General features: G+C 35.7%; 2 protein-coding genes and 2 pseudogenes across 5 annotated transcripts; 1 reads left to right on the plus strand and 3 right to left on the minus strand.

Annotated features, from left to right (window-relative positions):
• The first annotated feature begins 609 nt into the window (after window positions 1-609).
• Window positions 610-4,952, plus strand: LOC111285265 (glutathione hydrolase 3-like). The gene is made up of 7 exons (XM_022874604.2): window positions 610-829; window positions 2,001-2,338; window positions 2,650-3,168; window positions 3,334-3,569; window positions 3,655-3,919; window positions 4,113-4,250; window positions 4,342-4,952. Exons 1-7 carry the CDS (start codon window positions 697-699, stop codon window positions 4,606-4,608), a joined length of 1,896 nt encoding a protein of 631 aa, XP_022730339.2. The 5' UTR covers window positions 610-696; the 3' UTR covers window positions 4,609-4,952.
• A 930-nt stretch (window positions 4,953-5,882) lies between these two features.
• LOC149518613 (AP-4 complex subunit sigma-like) lies at window positions 5,883-8,334 on the minus strand (annotated as a pseudogene). Its single transcript, XR_016343266.1, has 5 exons — window positions 8,200-8,334; window positions 7,097-7,329; window positions 6,762-6,848; window positions 6,461-6,529; window positions 5,883-6,318 (listed from the first exon to the last, which is right to left on the minus strand). The product of XR_016343266.1 is annotated as an AP-4 complex subunit sigma-like (transcript).
• Window positions 7,664-12,690, minus strand: LOC111285266 (ATP-dependent 6-phosphofructokinase 3-like). Of its 2 annotated transcripts, XM_089763204.1 has the most exons (14): window positions 12,012-12,690; window positions 11,649-11,695; window positions 11,525-11,564; window positions 11,377-11,439; window positions 11,137-11,274; window positions 10,636-10,794; window positions 10,467-10,520; window positions 10,314-10,382; window positions 10,067-10,196; window positions 9,529-9,794; window positions 9,373-9,421; window positions 9,082-9,236; window positions 8,200-8,398; window positions 7,664-7,910 (listed from the first exon to the last, which is right to left on the minus strand). In XM_089763204.1, exons 1-13 carry the CDS (start codon window positions 12,129-12,131, stop codon window positions 8,201-8,203), a joined length of 1,488 nt encoding a protein of 495 aa, XP_089619330.1. In that variant the 5' UTR covers window positions 12,132-12,690; the 3' UTR covers window positions 7,664-7,910; window position 8,200. The 2 variants fall into 2 exon arrangements, with proteins under 2 accessions (XP_089619330.1, XP_022730341.2); XM_022874606.2 differs by lacking the exon at window positions 7,664-7,910 and having other exon boundaries at window positions 7,968-8,398; window positions 12,012-12,689.
• Window positions 12,691-14,287: 1,597 nt separating this feature from the next.
• LOC111284505 (nudix hydrolase 8-like) lies at window positions 14,288-15,825 on the minus strand (annotated as a pseudogene). Its single transcript, XR_016342601.1, has 7 exons — window positions 15,696-15,825; window positions 15,404-15,465; window positions 15,171-15,269; window positions 14,952-15,026; window positions 14,789-14,839; window positions 14,665-14,699; window positions 14,288-14,590 (listed from the first exon to the last, which is right to left on the minus strand). The product of XR_016342601.1 is annotated as a nudix hydrolase 8-like (transcript).
• Window positions 15,826-16,106: the final 281 nt, after the last annotated feature.

Raw genomic sequence — 16,106 nt, forward strand, 5'->3', positions numbered from 1 at the left:
TATTTTATTTTATTTTTGCACAGTCCCTTCCAAATACAATTCCCTTCCAAATACAAATATAACTTGGGTCTTTGTAGAAAATTCACAATTACGGTTTTATTTGAATTTAATTTAAAGTATTGATTTCGTGCTCCTTTTGTATTTCTCTCCTTGCCCCCTTTTCAGTCCAAAAAACTTAAAACACGGAATCGATGTTTTGGAAAAGATCTTAAATTGGAGTTTCATTTTTTTAAGTAAAAAAAAAAGAAAGAAAGAAAGAAAAAGTAGAATTACTTAATCAATCAATCAGCGGCGGTTGCAATACCAACGATAATTACTAGTAAAAATTTACACCTCATGCATGATGGTAGGCTCCCAAATTGTCTCACAAGAAATTAATGAGTAAAAAATCCACTCTCATTGTAACGTTTCAATATCTAATTGGTGGAGTAGAGGCAGGGGAACCCTGTCCAGTTCTTTATCCAGCAAAGAGAACAAACTGGAAAATTTCTTCCTAACTGATCTTTACTTTTTACTGATATTTTTTGGTCGTTACGCTGATTGGGTCCAACCTTAATTCGACTTTACGTCTCTTTTCGTATTTATACAATCTATAGCTCATGACCTGATGATGATATCTCTACCAGTCCTCCAGCGCACCTAACTCCTGTAGAACTGTTTCCCTGGAGAAAAGAGAGGCAAAAAAGATACAGACGCATGGGACAACAGAACATGCAAGCTCCTCTTTTGGACAGAGATCTTTTGGATTTGGTGGCAAATGAGAAGAAGAAAAGCAACAAGAATTGGAGCACAGCTCTTTGGTTCTTCCTTGTATTTTTTACCTTCTCAAGTCAGTTTCTTCTCTCTTCACTCTGCTTTTGTCTTTTTCTATTTTCTGGTATATTGGGTTTAATATTCCCATGAAAACTGGTTATTCTGTTTTCTTTTTAATCTGGGTTTCCACTTTCCAGGATTAATTGCCCTGGTTTTTACCTATTTCATGAAAGTCAACGATTTTCTGTTTTTTTTCTGCCATATGAATTTAGAAACCAAAGAAGTACATATAGTATAAACAACCCATTTCTTGCTTTATCGGCTCTTACTTTCTACAATTCAAGTCTGCTTAAATTGAAAATTTAGCCGCAGTTTTTACTCATTTCTGTTCATCTTAAAGGGTGGTAATGAGATAGAAAATTGATCTTGGGATCATCAGTTCTCAAAATATGTTAATTCTGTTCACATTCTCCAAGTTCACTTTCTGAAAATTTTGTCTTTCTCATTCAGTTCAAGTTTCATAAACGTTCTAAAATCTACCACCATCTTAAAAAAAATCTAAATTTTAAGCGGAGGATTCTTTTGGGTTTTGTTTGGCAAGAAGCCTTGATATTTACGTTGGAAGGGAATGCCAGATCATTCATCGTTTTTCTGCCAATGATCATAAATAATATACAAAGTTTCTTTAGTGATCCTTTTTAATTATAACCTGAAATTGGAGGAACATGTTTGCTGGCCATATTTTGTGTCTCTCACTGAATGTTTGAATTAGGTTCTTAATTTTACAGTAACGATTTTCTTACAATAAAATTCATTAAAACCTTATGAACCTGGACGGTATTGTGACTTGATACCTTTGATGCCTTTACCTCATGGTCGTTTACACATGTCAGAAGAAGTTACCATTTAGCAAAGGTCCTTGCTTTAAATTTTTCAACAAATTAAAACTTATTTTTTTTCTTAATATTTTTTTTATAAGAGATCTCGCCCCAAAGGTCTTAAAGACGCATTTCCTCACATGTACATACAGGATTTTAAACCTGATTGACAAGGAAAAGAAGCTTCTTTGACCAATCCTAGTGGGTAAATTAAAATCCTTTTGATTGTTAAAAAGATGTCCCATTTTTCCCTAGTCCTTATATGAAATTCGTGTTAATGAAGATAGATTCTTCTTGTTACATTTGCATATAGTTTATAATCATGGGAGTGTACTTCATTTGATGCTGGGCATACGGTGTATGTTTCAGTTGTAGGCCTAATATTCAGAGACGACTGGAGTCACTTGTTAGTTAAAGGAGGAAACAAGTACAATGAAAGGATTGAAGTTCGTGGACCTGACAGCGTCGAGTCAGAACAGGGTGTTGTTGCTGCTGATGATGGTCGTTGTTCTGAAATTGGTGTGCTTATGCTCAAGAAAGGTGGGCATGCGGTGGATGCTGCAGTAGCAACAGCACTGTGCGTTGGAGTTGTCAATCCAATGGCTAGTGGAATTGGAGGTGGAGCATTCTTGATTGTCAGATCTTCATCAACGTCACATACCCAAGCCTTTGATTCGAGGGAAACAGCACCCTTAGCCGCTACACAGGTTCATAATTCCATCTTTCAGCTATGTATTCTATGACAAGTTGATCTATTATGGTTGCCTTGCACCCCATGGTTTTATTGGTTCAATCTTTCCATTATAAGCAATTAAGTATAGCTTCACAAACGCCATAATGATCAAGTAGTCATTGTTCGAGAAAGTTGGAATGCTTCCAGTAGATTTTAAGGTTGAACTCATTGAAGGTTGGGAATAACATAAAGTTAGACACATAAAAGCATAATGAAATTAGTTTTTGACTTTTTTCATTTATCTTGATTATGCCTGTTAACGTTGTAGTAATTGTTAAAATGCAGAATATGTATAAGAATAATATTGGAGCCAAGTATAAAGGTGCATTGTCAATGGGAGTTCCTGGTGAGATCGCTGGCCTTCATGAGGCTTGGTTGAGATACGGTCGATTAGCTTGGAGGACATTGTTTGAGCCTGCAATAAAACTTGCTAAAGAGGGATTTGTGGTTGCTCCATTTCTTGGATTAGAGATTGCTGCAAATGCACGGATGATCATGAGTGACCCGGGATTGAGGCAGGTGTTTGCACCAAACGGGGAGTTGTTACGAGCTGGTGAAAAGTGCTATAATGTAGAGCTAGCCCACAGCCTTGAGGAAGTGGCAGAAAAAGGACCAGGAGCCTTTTATAATGGAACTGTTGGAGAGAAATTGGTAAAAGATGTGAGACAGGTTGGTGGGATTTTGACAATGGAGGATTTAAGGAATTACAAGGTTGAAGTTATAGATGCAATGGCTGCTAATGTTATGGACTATACTATATACGGAATGCCACCTCCTTCAAGTGGAACACTTGGGCTGTCTCTGGTGCGTAAATATACTTAATTTCTTCTTACTTCATTTACTTCTTAGAGCTTGTGGCAGGCTATTGTATGTTTTGGGATAATGGATGTTCAGTTTGACTAAATTCAAATTCCATGCTTTAGATTATAGTTGAACTTGGACCTTTAAAACATGATAACATGAACACAGGTTATGAACATCCTTCACAGCTATGGAAGTGCTGATGCTGCAAAGGGAGATCTTGGCCTGCATCGCCTGATAGAAGCATTGAAACACATGTTTGCTGAACGAATGAACTTGGGTGACCCTGATTTTGTAGACATAACCAAATATGCATCTGAAATGCTTTCCGTATCTTATGCAAAGCAAATTCAGCAAAAGATACTTGACAACACTACTTTCCCTGCAGACTACTATATGTACAGGTATGAATTATATATTTGGTAATGCAAACAAAACTTAGATTCTTGTCAATGAAGCTTTCTCAGCTATCTAATCGTTCGTTACCAGATGGAGCCAACTTAGAGACCATGGAACTAGCCATTTCTGTGTTGTAGATGCTGAACGCAATGCTGTATCGATGACAACCACTGTAAATTATCCTTTTGGAGCTGGAGTGCTTTCTTCTTCGACTGGTATCGTGGTTAACAATGAGATGGGTGACTTTTCAGCACCAACAGAGATATCTCCTGACATGCTCCCGCCTGCTCCAGCAAATTTTATTAGACCAAGGAAGAGGCCTCTATCTTCCATGACACCGCTTATTATTACCAAGGTTTAGAAAATTCGATGCAGCTCTTACTTTTTGTTAGTCCAAACCTAACGATACATAACAACCATCTAGATGTTATAAAATTGCTCGTCCCCAACTGAACCAATCTTCATTTTAAGCATAAAAAAAAGTTCAGACGATGTAACTGCCAAATTCTTATCTCTTTCAGAAACCTTACTTAGTACCTCTTTGGCAGGATAATCAGCTGGCCGGAGTCATTGGTGGAAGTGGTGGAATGAACATAATACCAGCAGTAACTCAGGTTTTCCTAAATCATTTTGTCTTGGGGTTGGAACCGTTAGCAGCAGTTCAACATCCAAGGATCTACCACAGGGTACGACTCGTTTGAATACATATACATAATAGTTGTAATTGGTATTCTTGTATTTGAAAAAGAATCCAATGAACATCTTGGTTTCCTGCAGCTAATACCAAACATAGTTTTGTATGAAAACTGGACTGTGATTGATGGTGAGCACATTGAGCTTGCAGAGGAGACAAAGATTTTCTTGACAGAGAAAGGTCATCAGCTGAAGGCCAAGTCAGGTGGGGCTATCGTCCAGTTTGTTGTTCAAACCCTCCAAAACCCCATCAAAATGGGCCGAAAATATGGAAAAGATGCCGATATATTTCATGGAACACTAACTGCTGTTAGTGACCCTAGAAAAGATGGGAAGCCTGCAGCAGTTTGATCCCTTTTTTTTGGGGTGGAGGTGGGCGTTAGAAGTCTTAAGGAAACAGAGAGATCATTGAATTAATCGCTTCCAGGATAACTCTATAACCACGAGGAAGTATGACTGTTCATTCACAGGATTACTTCCGGGTAAGATGTGTAGTGTATAACTACATGTTTATGTAACTGAAAAACTTGTAAATTTAAATTCACCTTCAGGTGGTCATCTTCAGTTTGAAACAATGTCTTCTCGCTTGTACCTTCTTTTGAGGTACTGTATCTCCAGTAAAGATGCAAGCTCCCTGTAAGTACTCGAGTGTCAGAATGTTTGAATAACCTGCCAAGTATCAGTTTTCAAAGCAATATGCCATTTTATGTCGTAACATTTTGAGAGAAGCATCACTGTGAATCTAGAATCCAGAAGGCTATAATAAGGCCCCTGATTTGAGCGCATAGGCCAGAAGGTCATCTCACAGCAATGAAACTGAAGCAAATGTTGCATTGTGAGAGAAAAGACATTACTGACAGCCGTTTGATCCATGGTAATCGGTACAAACATGTGTAAGTGTCACGGGTCGAGATTTAAATTTTGAATTCGTGTGGTTTCGGGACCTGAGCATTCATTTTTTCGACGTCTCAGATCAGCTTAACCGTCATGGTTCATATCCTTATGAGAAATTATCTGTTTTGATTTTTTGACCTCACAGTTTTATCCTACAAAAAGTCTCTAAAAAAAAAAGTGGTGTAAATTCTTCTTTCGATCTGTGACATTCTCTTCCATCCAACCTCGTGACATCCTCATCACGGAGGTTGATCACACTGTCTACCTCTATCAAAGCGCTTGACGTGGATCGAACAGTTTAGGGTTGATTTCGATACCACTTATCACGGGTCGAGACTTAAGCTCCGAACCCGTGCAGCTCCGAGATCCGAGCATTCACTTTTTCGGCGTCCCGGATCAGTCTATCTGTCACAATTCACACCCTTAAGAGGTATTATTCGCTCTGACCCCCTGACCTCACTGTTTTGTCCTACAAAAAGCACCTCACAAGAGAGAGGTAGTGTGAACCTTTTTATATTCCAGTGACCCTCTTATTATGTTCGATGTGAGATTCAAGACTTTTCTTTAAGTTCGTGACACAAGCATTAGGCTAAGTGTAAAATGATTAAACAAGAACTGATAGTAAATTTTTTTGGGTCAGTTTTTGTGCCAATATCAATGGATTATACAGTGCCAAGCTTTGAAGAAAAATAAAATGTCATTAAGCCAATTCTACCACGACACTATGATACAAGCAACCACTACATATAATTGTATGGATTATACAGTGCCAAGCTTTGAAGAAGAATAAAATGTCATTAAGCCAATTCTACCACGATACTATGATACAAGCAACCACTACATATAATTGTATGGAGAAAACTGTTGTGTTCTATTTAGCTTATTGTACTACATGCAAAACTTCAAAAGTTCAAAGAGATGAGAAAAAGGTAAACAAAAACAGAAGAGAAACAGGAAGAAAATAACAATTTGGCAGGGTTCTCAAAAAAAATCACCATACCCAATCTAGTAAATTAACACCTTTCCTTTTCCTCATGATGCTTTGTCCATCAGCTGAATTGGAGTCAAAATGTTAGCCTTGCTTGTCTCAACAACGGAACCATTCATAATCATTTCCTCTAACATGAAATGCGCTTTCTCTAAATGGAACATAATATCAAGCTCACACTGCCAAAAAAAATGGTAAACAAGAGAAAACGACAATACGCTATCTTGAATCGTAATGATAAGACTGGTGGAGAGACAAATACATAAGTCCAGAACTTTGAAAGGATTAGAAATCAATCCATCTTCTCGGGGAAGAACTTACCACGTTGCCAAAATGCCGGTCCATGGTTTCAACTAAAAGATGTATAAATTCCAGAATTGCAAGCTCATTCTACCACATCAAAGACAAAGGAGGATAAAGATAAATATAAGTTGGGAAGCAATAAGCAACTGGAAATATAAGCTTGAGTTCAAGTCTTGGTTTCATATCCGACTTCTAGAAAACTCATCCAAAATTGTTTTTTTCTCATAATTTCAGACAATGTGAAGAACATATGTTGATGGTTAATCAGGTTTTTAATACCTAAATAATCTTTAGAATTAAGGAAAGAAATGGAACTTACTTCATCGTTGTCAACTCAAACTAAGAAAAACAGCGAAGCGTATCGCCTATACACGGTTTTGTAATTTCGATGCTCAACAAATGAACACTGTCACGATTTAAACAATAAATAAATTAAATTGAGGATACGAAAAACTTGGAGTTCTATAAAAGATTAAAATTCATTGCATAAAACAAAATGATGAAAGGAAATGAAGAGAATAGGAGATAATTCTCAAGCATCTTAGCATTCTTGACTTGAATTATGGAATTATAAATTACAAAATTCAATAAAATTCTTCAGACAACTTAGAAAATGTGAAAGATGGAAGGAAAAAGAAAAATAGAATGAAGAACCTGTTGCTCGGTGCGGGCTAAGCACTTGCGGACGATCTCGCCTTCGAGGGCACGGTGTTCTTCGAGGGTGAGCCATTCGTAGTATTGGCCGAGACGAGTCTGCCCTTGCTTGTTCACCATCAATATGAATCTGAGCCCCATCTCTTTCTGTCGTCCCTCCAACCTGGATCAGTATCTCTATATCTCTACTTTCTAACGGCAAAATTGATCGCACTCTTTTTTTTTTCCCTTCCCTGTGTTTTTGTTGTTGAGGTTCGTGGGAAAATTGCAGATTAGTACCAAGCACTTTTACATTTGACATTTTTATGCTATAATTTCAATTTTTTGTAGATCACTGAGTTTCAATAACTACATATTTTGTTTGGTTAAAAGTACTACTTAAAAATTTTTTTAATAAAATATTTAATGTGATGAGGGTGGTCATGTCTTATAACAGGTTGATAATTAAGATATGATTAAATGTTCAATTTAAGATCCAGATGAATTGTTCATATAAATCAAACTTTTGATTAGTTCCTTGTGGCAATCCAAAATAGTCATAATTTTTAACGGTTTACATTTAGCAAGTGGAACAATCAACTTTGATCAAATTGTGATGTAAAAATCTTGTATTACATTACATAAAAATCTTTTAAACTTTTAGTAGTAAAGGAGCAATTATTATTAGTAGTATTTTATACTTCTATAAGTCCATTTTTTCCTAGTTATCCAAGCAAAAGGCCTTGGATCATCCTGATACATAATCTGTTCGTCTAGTGCCTCGCCTGCCTGCATTACACTGGGTACCAGGCATTTTACCGGAGCACATTGTGACCTGCTTTCATACCACGACAAGAATCAGAAGTAAATGACTGAGATCTAACTGAGATAAAAGCACAACAGAAATTATTACTTCCATTCAAGATTGCCATCATAAATGGACACCATTACAGCACATAACGAGTAATAAAAATATAAGAGTTACCCTTGGGCTTTACCAAGTGATAGAAATCAATCAAACTGCCGAATATTACACAACAGAATCATTCAGGACTTGTGGAAGAACACTAGGCAGCTGGCTATTGTAGCTATGCGCTACACATTAGCAGTGGTAAACTACCAACCTTATTTGGTTGTCTCTCGGAAAAGAAAACTCTCTTCGCTGCAATTTCCATTATCCAACAATTGGTTTGACGGTTCTTCATCGCCCTTATCATCAGTGACATCTTTGGGGCACAAAAAGCTTGGTTGATTCGTTGAAGACAGAAGCCTTGCCCACATCCTATCTGTAATCACAACCTTGTTTTGTTTCTCGATAATTCGCTGCATTGAAATCATCCAAAATTTAATTCCATCTCAAAGACAGATTTCAGGTGTTAGCTCCATAAACATTTTACTGCTAAAGAAAAATAATTTAGTCGGATCATCTCAACTTAATAACTCATGAAAAACAATTTGAAGATTTCAAATTTCAATTTCACACTTCTTAAATGTGGAAACTGGGACAAGAATTGTCACAGAATACGATGCAAATGAGGTTTTTGAATGACTACATATATTCAGCAGCCAAAAGAAAATTGCTACTGAACAGCAATAAACATTAAGGCATGTTATTAGGGGAATATTTGTTACCAAGTGGCATATACGATACATCCAATTCTAACCCCACCCCCCCTGTGGAAAATAAACAAATATCGAGGCAAGTTCATGGGGAGAGACTATCATAGGGCATAGATGTAACCCAAATGAGTTGGATATAAGTGTTTCAAGGAGTAATAGAAGCTTAAGGAATGCAATAAAGAACGTGAACATCAGCAAAAACACAAAAGATTAACTGACCACCACCAGAAGTTATACTTGCAAAGAACCAGAAAGGGTCAATGTCACAGAAGGTATACTAAAATCATACAATCTTTCAATACTAAGATATTATAAAGTGCACAATAAAAAACAATAATTTTCTAAAAGAAATTTCCGAATTAAAAGTCATTTCAGGGTGAACTCACATTGAATGGTATGTACGTCTGCCGGCCATTGACAAGACCACTTGTGAAGCCAGTGTACCCTGCCATCGCTCCATGCACAGCACTTTGAGCAAGAAGTGTGCAGTAAACATTGTCAGATGCATTGCTTGGAATAGCACGAATCATATAAGTAGGATCTGCCAGAAGACAAAAGTACAATGCTCTATAACTTCTTCCATTAATTAGCTACTTTAATTCAAAAACAACTATGATTTTTTTTTTCTTTGGCAAAAAGAAATCCTCAAAAACATCTTATATATTTATTCTACTAACCTATATATTTAAGGTTTATGGGCATCTTCCTTTGTTTTGAAAAGTAGTCCTGAAAATGACAGGCAAAAACCAATGAATGTCACATCAAAAAGTTCTACACTATATATCATCACGCATGTCTGTGAATTGTTCCTAAGTTGAATTCATACGGCATACCTTGATCCTCTGTGATATCCATAGCCCCACATCCTGGAGAAGCTTGTTTCCTGAAGCATCTTTCAGTGTCATTGATTGCATGCTCTCAGAAAGCAGTTCCTGTCCTGCACCCTCTGCTAACACAATAACCATATGCCCGTTTTCTTTAAGTCTTCTCTCAATGTATTCAAAAAGTCCTCCAGGTCCTTCAAGATAAAAGGGTGACTCTGGTATCAAGCAACAATCCACATCTCGGCTTGCAAGAGTAGCATACATTGCAATAAAACCTGCCCATAAGTCAGGGTTAGATTGCATTAAGAAAAAAAAGGAACATTCTGACACAGTTTCAGGAAACATAGAAGCATAATTAAGGGGAATGTAAACTCATCAGCAGAATAAAAGCATAAATGAAAGGAACAGAACCAATAATAATTTTAAATGACACTCAACCTAAAACAAAAAGATTTATGTAAATGCCATCACTTGATAAAGTTGCAACTCTCTCACTTCTTGAAATGCAGGATTAACATTTCAAAGAGAGACCAAAAGAGAAACTTACCACTGTAGCGACCCATCAACTTCACAAGACCAATACCATTCTCAATACTTTCAGCTTCAACATGAGCAGCATTAATGGCCCGCTGAGCCTCCTCAACAGCAGTGTCAAAGCCAAAGGACTTGTCAATAACCTGTCATGTGCGAAAAAGAAACAAAGTTTCAAGACTGTGTAGTAACCAATTAAAATAGGTTGCAATTCCTAACAGGATTGTGGTACACCAACATTCTATACAAGCCAAGAGGATTACCGGGATGTCATTGTCAATGGTTTTAGGGATTCCAGCAACTGAAACTTTGAGACCACGCCTTCTAATTTCCTGTAAAGTGTGGAATAAATTTTTTTTAACATACACAAATTCACATAGTATATCAATGTGCATACATTCTATTAAAGAAATGACCTCAAATATAACAGCTGCACCTCTCTGGGTTCCATCTCCTCCAATAATGTAAACCTGAATTACCACACTGATCATATGTCAGTTGGATTGGTATGTCTTGATCATAATAACTACTTGTACTTCAATATATTGGCAGCAATCACAAATATCATAGTATTTTTGTACAGACCTGATTAATTCCACGATCCTGAATGCTGTCAACAATCTTAGAGGTATCATGCCCACCTCTTGATGTCCCAAGGATTGTTCCACCACGTTTATGGATATCATTGACAACCTTGGGATCTAAGTGCACGGTATTTTTAGCATAAAACCCTCTGTATCCTCCCTACAAATGCATTAAACTCATTAATAGCTAATGCACCAACTTATTAAATGGTGGACATACATTTTGCAGCATCTTCTAATCAAGGGAAAGGAACATATACCAGCATGAAAATGGTAGGTTGACACATTTAATAAATAAGTCCATGTTTTTATATCCATAAACATATACCAGCATTTATATGTTTTTATTAAGTCATCTAGATGTGTTGCTATTATTAGCAAGTATTAATGGTTTAAGAAACTTTTCACTTGTCTATTTATCTTTTGTAGGGGAAATAAAAAGGAGTAATAGGAAAGTAAACTCCATAAAGAAGAACAAACTTGAGCTCAAATGATCACTTACATCTATCCCCAGTACTTTCTTCACACCATACATATGGTGCAAGCCGCATACTATCTCTCTAATCACAGTGTTGAGTCCAGGGCAAAGACCGCCACACGTCACGATACAGGCATGAACTTCATCAGAGTCAAAATATACCTAGGAAACCATCAAACGTCCAACATATTATTGTAAAAACACAATTCAGAGTTTTATCATTCCAAATCTCATTCACAAGGCACATAACAATTAAACGCATACTTTTTGACGTGGTCCAGCTCGTCGGAAATGTATTCCTCTCGGACCATCCTTGTGAACAACAATCTATAAAAGGAAAATAGAATATAAGATAGAAATAAGCAAAGTCTTAGATAAATTTTCAAAAAGAAAAAATAAAAGGAGGGCTAACCTTTTGAGGAACGGTGTCATCTACATGAACAAAATATTGCCTAGCCAAACAGAGAAATCGATCCAATTAATACTAATTTATCAATATCAGCACAATTCACAATTGATATCAAAATTGGGCTTACTTAACAACTGAGTATGCCGGATTGTCTTGCAAGGGATTGGGATAAGTCTGTCATACGAAAATCAGAATTAATAATTTTAGAAATATCATAAAAATACAAATTATAAATAAATAAATAAATAAAAAGAGAAGATGAATATAAAAGGAAATCTAATATTCATAAAAATCTTAAACCTAATTTTATAGTTGGTTGCCGACAAAGAGACAGGGAAAATCAAGCTTTTCAAAAGAGAGTTGTCTTTTGGTTTTTTTTTTTTTCTTTTATATCCTTTTCACCGGAAACGAAAAACAATAACAGGATCAAGGGAAATAAAAATACGTATAATTATACGTAGAAAGAGGAGCAGAGAAGGGAAATGCGTACAGGAAGATCAGCGATGTAATCCGATAAGTGAGGAACATCTTCAAGAACATAACCCCCAGGACCGGTCACGATCTTAGGCTTTGAAATCTCGGGCGAAGCAGCAGACTCTGAGGAAGCCATGACAGCGGGTGTCGAACAATGGATCTTAGAACAACCGGAACTCCTGCTACTCAAACGACGACCGCAACGATAACCGTAACTGAAACTAACCGTAGTGAACTTTCTCAAATTGAAGATTCCAGCACTCGATGGCACCGAAAAGCGAGATTTATTCTTATTCTTATTATTATTACAATAATTATAATACTAATAATTCTTCTTCTTCTTATTATTATTATTCAGAGGAGAAGGGAAAGATGACGTGGAAGAAGGGGCGAGAACGGAATCCATTCAACGGGACATCGAGACGAGTTTTTGGAAGGAAAAGAGAAATAAGAGAAATCCATACTTATAGGGAGATACCGTTGACTAAAAATCAATTCTGGATGAGCTTTCTTCTCTTAAAATTTGGGGTTTTTTGGAGGGGAGGAAATGGCTTTATATACACAAGGAAGAGTTGGAAAAACCTGGTTCCGCTGTTGATTTTTGTGTGGTTTTTCGCCGCAAATCATATGCCGTTCACAGTGTGTTTTGGGAGAAGAAAGTTGGAAGGAAAGAGAATAGTGCTGATTGGATTTTATGGAGCCTTGTTTGGGAACACTATAACTAAAGTGTGGGTTTTTTTTTTTGTTAGTAGCATTAAGAAAAAAGGTTGGATCTGGTCTGGTTTCTTCGGCCTTTGGGGGCAGTCCAATACCAGGATAATGGCGCACATTGGATCATATTATGGAGACAATCCATCACCGACCACATGTGTTTTGGTTTTATTATGCATGAACCTCAACTATTTTGAGGATTTTCTCTAATTTTTCTTTTTTTAAAAAGGTTTAATATTTACAACTTTTAGAAAAATGTACGTTTAATGTTATTAATTTAAATGTGTAACGGCTTTCTTCTACACAGTCTAATTCATAAGTCACTGTATAGGAAAAATCAAAATTCGATTACAGCGATGTAATGGCTGATTTGTTTTATTTTTCATGTTCGGTGGTCAGCTCATAAGACTTAGGTTCCTGCTTGTTGTTTCACTTCCATTTTCCCCATTTTTATTTTATATTTTCTCATCAAGTATGTTTAGGCTGCTAAAAGTCAAATTTTCAGTGCTTCTTTTCTTCTTTCAAATAAAAGTAAAATAGAATAATCAGTTGACAAAACTGCAATTTATTTAAATTTATTTTGGGTAATCGGTCAACCGAAATTTTAGATTATGATATGCAAAAATCAGTTGAAAAGAGCGAAAAAAATACATTTTCAAAATTAAATAAAAAGAGAGAGAGATTATTTATTAATCAAAATTGCAAAAATAGAAATAAAAAATAAAAAAATTGAGATCAGGTTAATTTCGTAGAAAGTTGACGTTTGGACAGTCGTTTTCCATGGACGTAGTCTGTCATGCCGTTGCCCATTTCGGACAAAATCGAGGTCAACAGTCATACAGTTGTAACGTGACGTCTCAAATTATTATAAGTCGGTCATAAGACACGGGCGTGATGGAAGGTGATCCAGTCAGCAGCAGGGCTCAGGATTCGGATCCATCTAGAAATAGCAGTTACTAGAAGGAGTTCATTTATGGCCTTTGCCTTTGTCAAATGCCAACCATTTCGATCGACAATTTTACTGAAGCACGTCAGCCTTTTTTTCCTCTTTTTTAATGCTGGACGATGCCAAGTATAACACGTTCGACTATTTTACAGAACTTTCTAGGAAAAACATCAGAAATTTTGGAGTAAAATTTTTATGCGGGTCTTATATTTGTTTGTCTCGTACTATATTAATTATGTTTTTATTAGACATCATCATATGAGTTTTAATTCTTTATTACATATAAATAAATTTGATACTATTTCACTTACATCTTTTGCATGTTTCTTAATTTAAGTAAGATAACAAATTTTACTTTGATTTTTTGTAATAAAAGTAAGCAAGTCTTTTTTTTTGTTAAATAAAAAATTTAAAAATAAATAAATTTTTTAATTTTTTAAATCATGATAAAATATATTACATCTAATAATATAAGATAAATAATTATAAATTATGTATTTAAAATAATCTCAATAAATAATTATCGATAAGATTTAAATTCAAAATTTTTTCATCAAAAATGATAAATTTAATTAATGAATTAATTACTTGTTAATTTTCTATCAACTTTTGATATCAACTGTGAAAACAGTAAATCTATGACAGCAATCTTCACGTGCTGCGCTTGAAAATTTCAATCATCATTTTTGACATGTGATTTTCTTGATAAAATGGTCGGTTGACGAATTTTTCCAGGGCATCCACTAAATTATTAAAAAAAAACATAGCAATCACGCAAATAATTGCTTTTCACTTAATGCGACATTAGTGAAGGTGAAACTTTGATTACCTTAACGTCTTAAATTTCTGTTTTATCAATTACAATTTTTGAAGATACAGGCTTTAATATGTATGTGAAGAACAAATCTGATTTCTCAAAAGCCACTCGATGGACATACCTAACAAAATGTTTATTATTAAATCATTATTTATAAATATTTATCATAAATAATCCAAAAACAGAGTATATTACCTGAAAGCAACCATTATAAAAAAAATTGTATCCACCTGCGAGAATAAAAAATCATGATTCCCTCCAAAAATATGGAATTATATATACTAGTAAGGTTAAGTCGTGTATAGACTAGTTTACTTACACCAGTCGCTTCTTTCACTTCGCTTACAACTCCAGAAAATATGTCTTCATACTGAAGAGAAACCAAAAGAATCACATCTTATTATTGGCCTTTAGAAATCATTTCTCCAAGCAAAATGAAAGAATATTACTTGAACGTTTTGCTTGTAATCGGACATAATCACCTTATTGATATAGCCGGTGGGCAATTTCCATACCCCGGAGCAATTGCAAGGGCATTTTTCTTTCACAACAAGGACCTAAATGATGTGAATTTAGAAATATAGTAGTATATATCATCAGAAGACAGGAGGAAATGTAAAAGAAAAAAGAGAATCTACTACTTATTTTATAAAATAAAATAAAAACTTCTCTTTTGTCATTGATGACGAATCCTGCAACACCGATTTGGTGAGAAGGGCCGCCAGGGAGGAGGCAAGGTTCATTGGAATCCAGTATGTTAACATGACATAACCTGGTTCTGCGTGGTGGTAGTCAAAACCCTACTGGAAATCCATGACCCAAAATGGCCTTAAAATCACAATTGTCTGTGTTATGTACCTAGATTTTGATATTAATTATTGATCATTAGTTCATCACCTGAATTGCAATTGGAACAAGATCGGCTTGCTCTTACAATATTTTGAGCCATATACCCCTTTTCCCCTGCATTTTTCATTCTACTTCCCAAGTTATTATCTAATTTTATAAATGTAACTCCATAAGATTAATTGACATAATGTGAAGGTTTGCACATGCTTGCAAAAATAATTTCAGGTGAATTCGATACTGCATGGCTAGAATTTTATGATGTATGATGGTTCATGCAAGCGCAAACATCTTTGATTGGCATGGCCTATGAAATATGAATGTTCCATCCATGCTAAATGTGCAGCAAAACTTCAGCTTTCAGTTAGACACAGAAGCACAAAAGGCAGATGCAGAAGCCTTTGCACTTAAGGTTAAGCATTCAGTTTCAATGATGACCCCATTATATTCATCATCCCATGCATCAAGAAACTCCACTGCCAAGCCTGGTGATGCTCGATCAGGAGACATGACATGAATGCTTCTTCTCTTTGGCAAAATGCCGCCATTAAGATATGGCACAGACGGGAAAAATATTGAGCACTGGGGGACATTGAGAGTGGTGAGTTCCTCAGAAAACCGGAATGATTCGACGTAAAAAATAAATTAAAAATTTCAACAGTACAACTGTATTTTCCCTGTTGTAACATGTATAATATATATCGATGATGTGAAATTAGTAGATTTTTACCCCTTGACAGCCATGGCAAGGTGCTATTCTGGGTCCATGAAGTTCTAGGCACCCTTAGAAA

This window comes from Durio zibethinus, chromosome 6 (assembly GCF_047325235.1).
Source record: "Durio zibethinus cultivar Kanyao isolate XHJ-2024 chromosome 6, ASM4732523v1, whole genome shotgun sequence".
Taxonomy (NCBI): domain Eukaryota; kingdom Viridiplantae; phylum Streptophyta; class Magnoliopsida; order Malvales; family Malvaceae; genus Durio; species Durio zibethinus.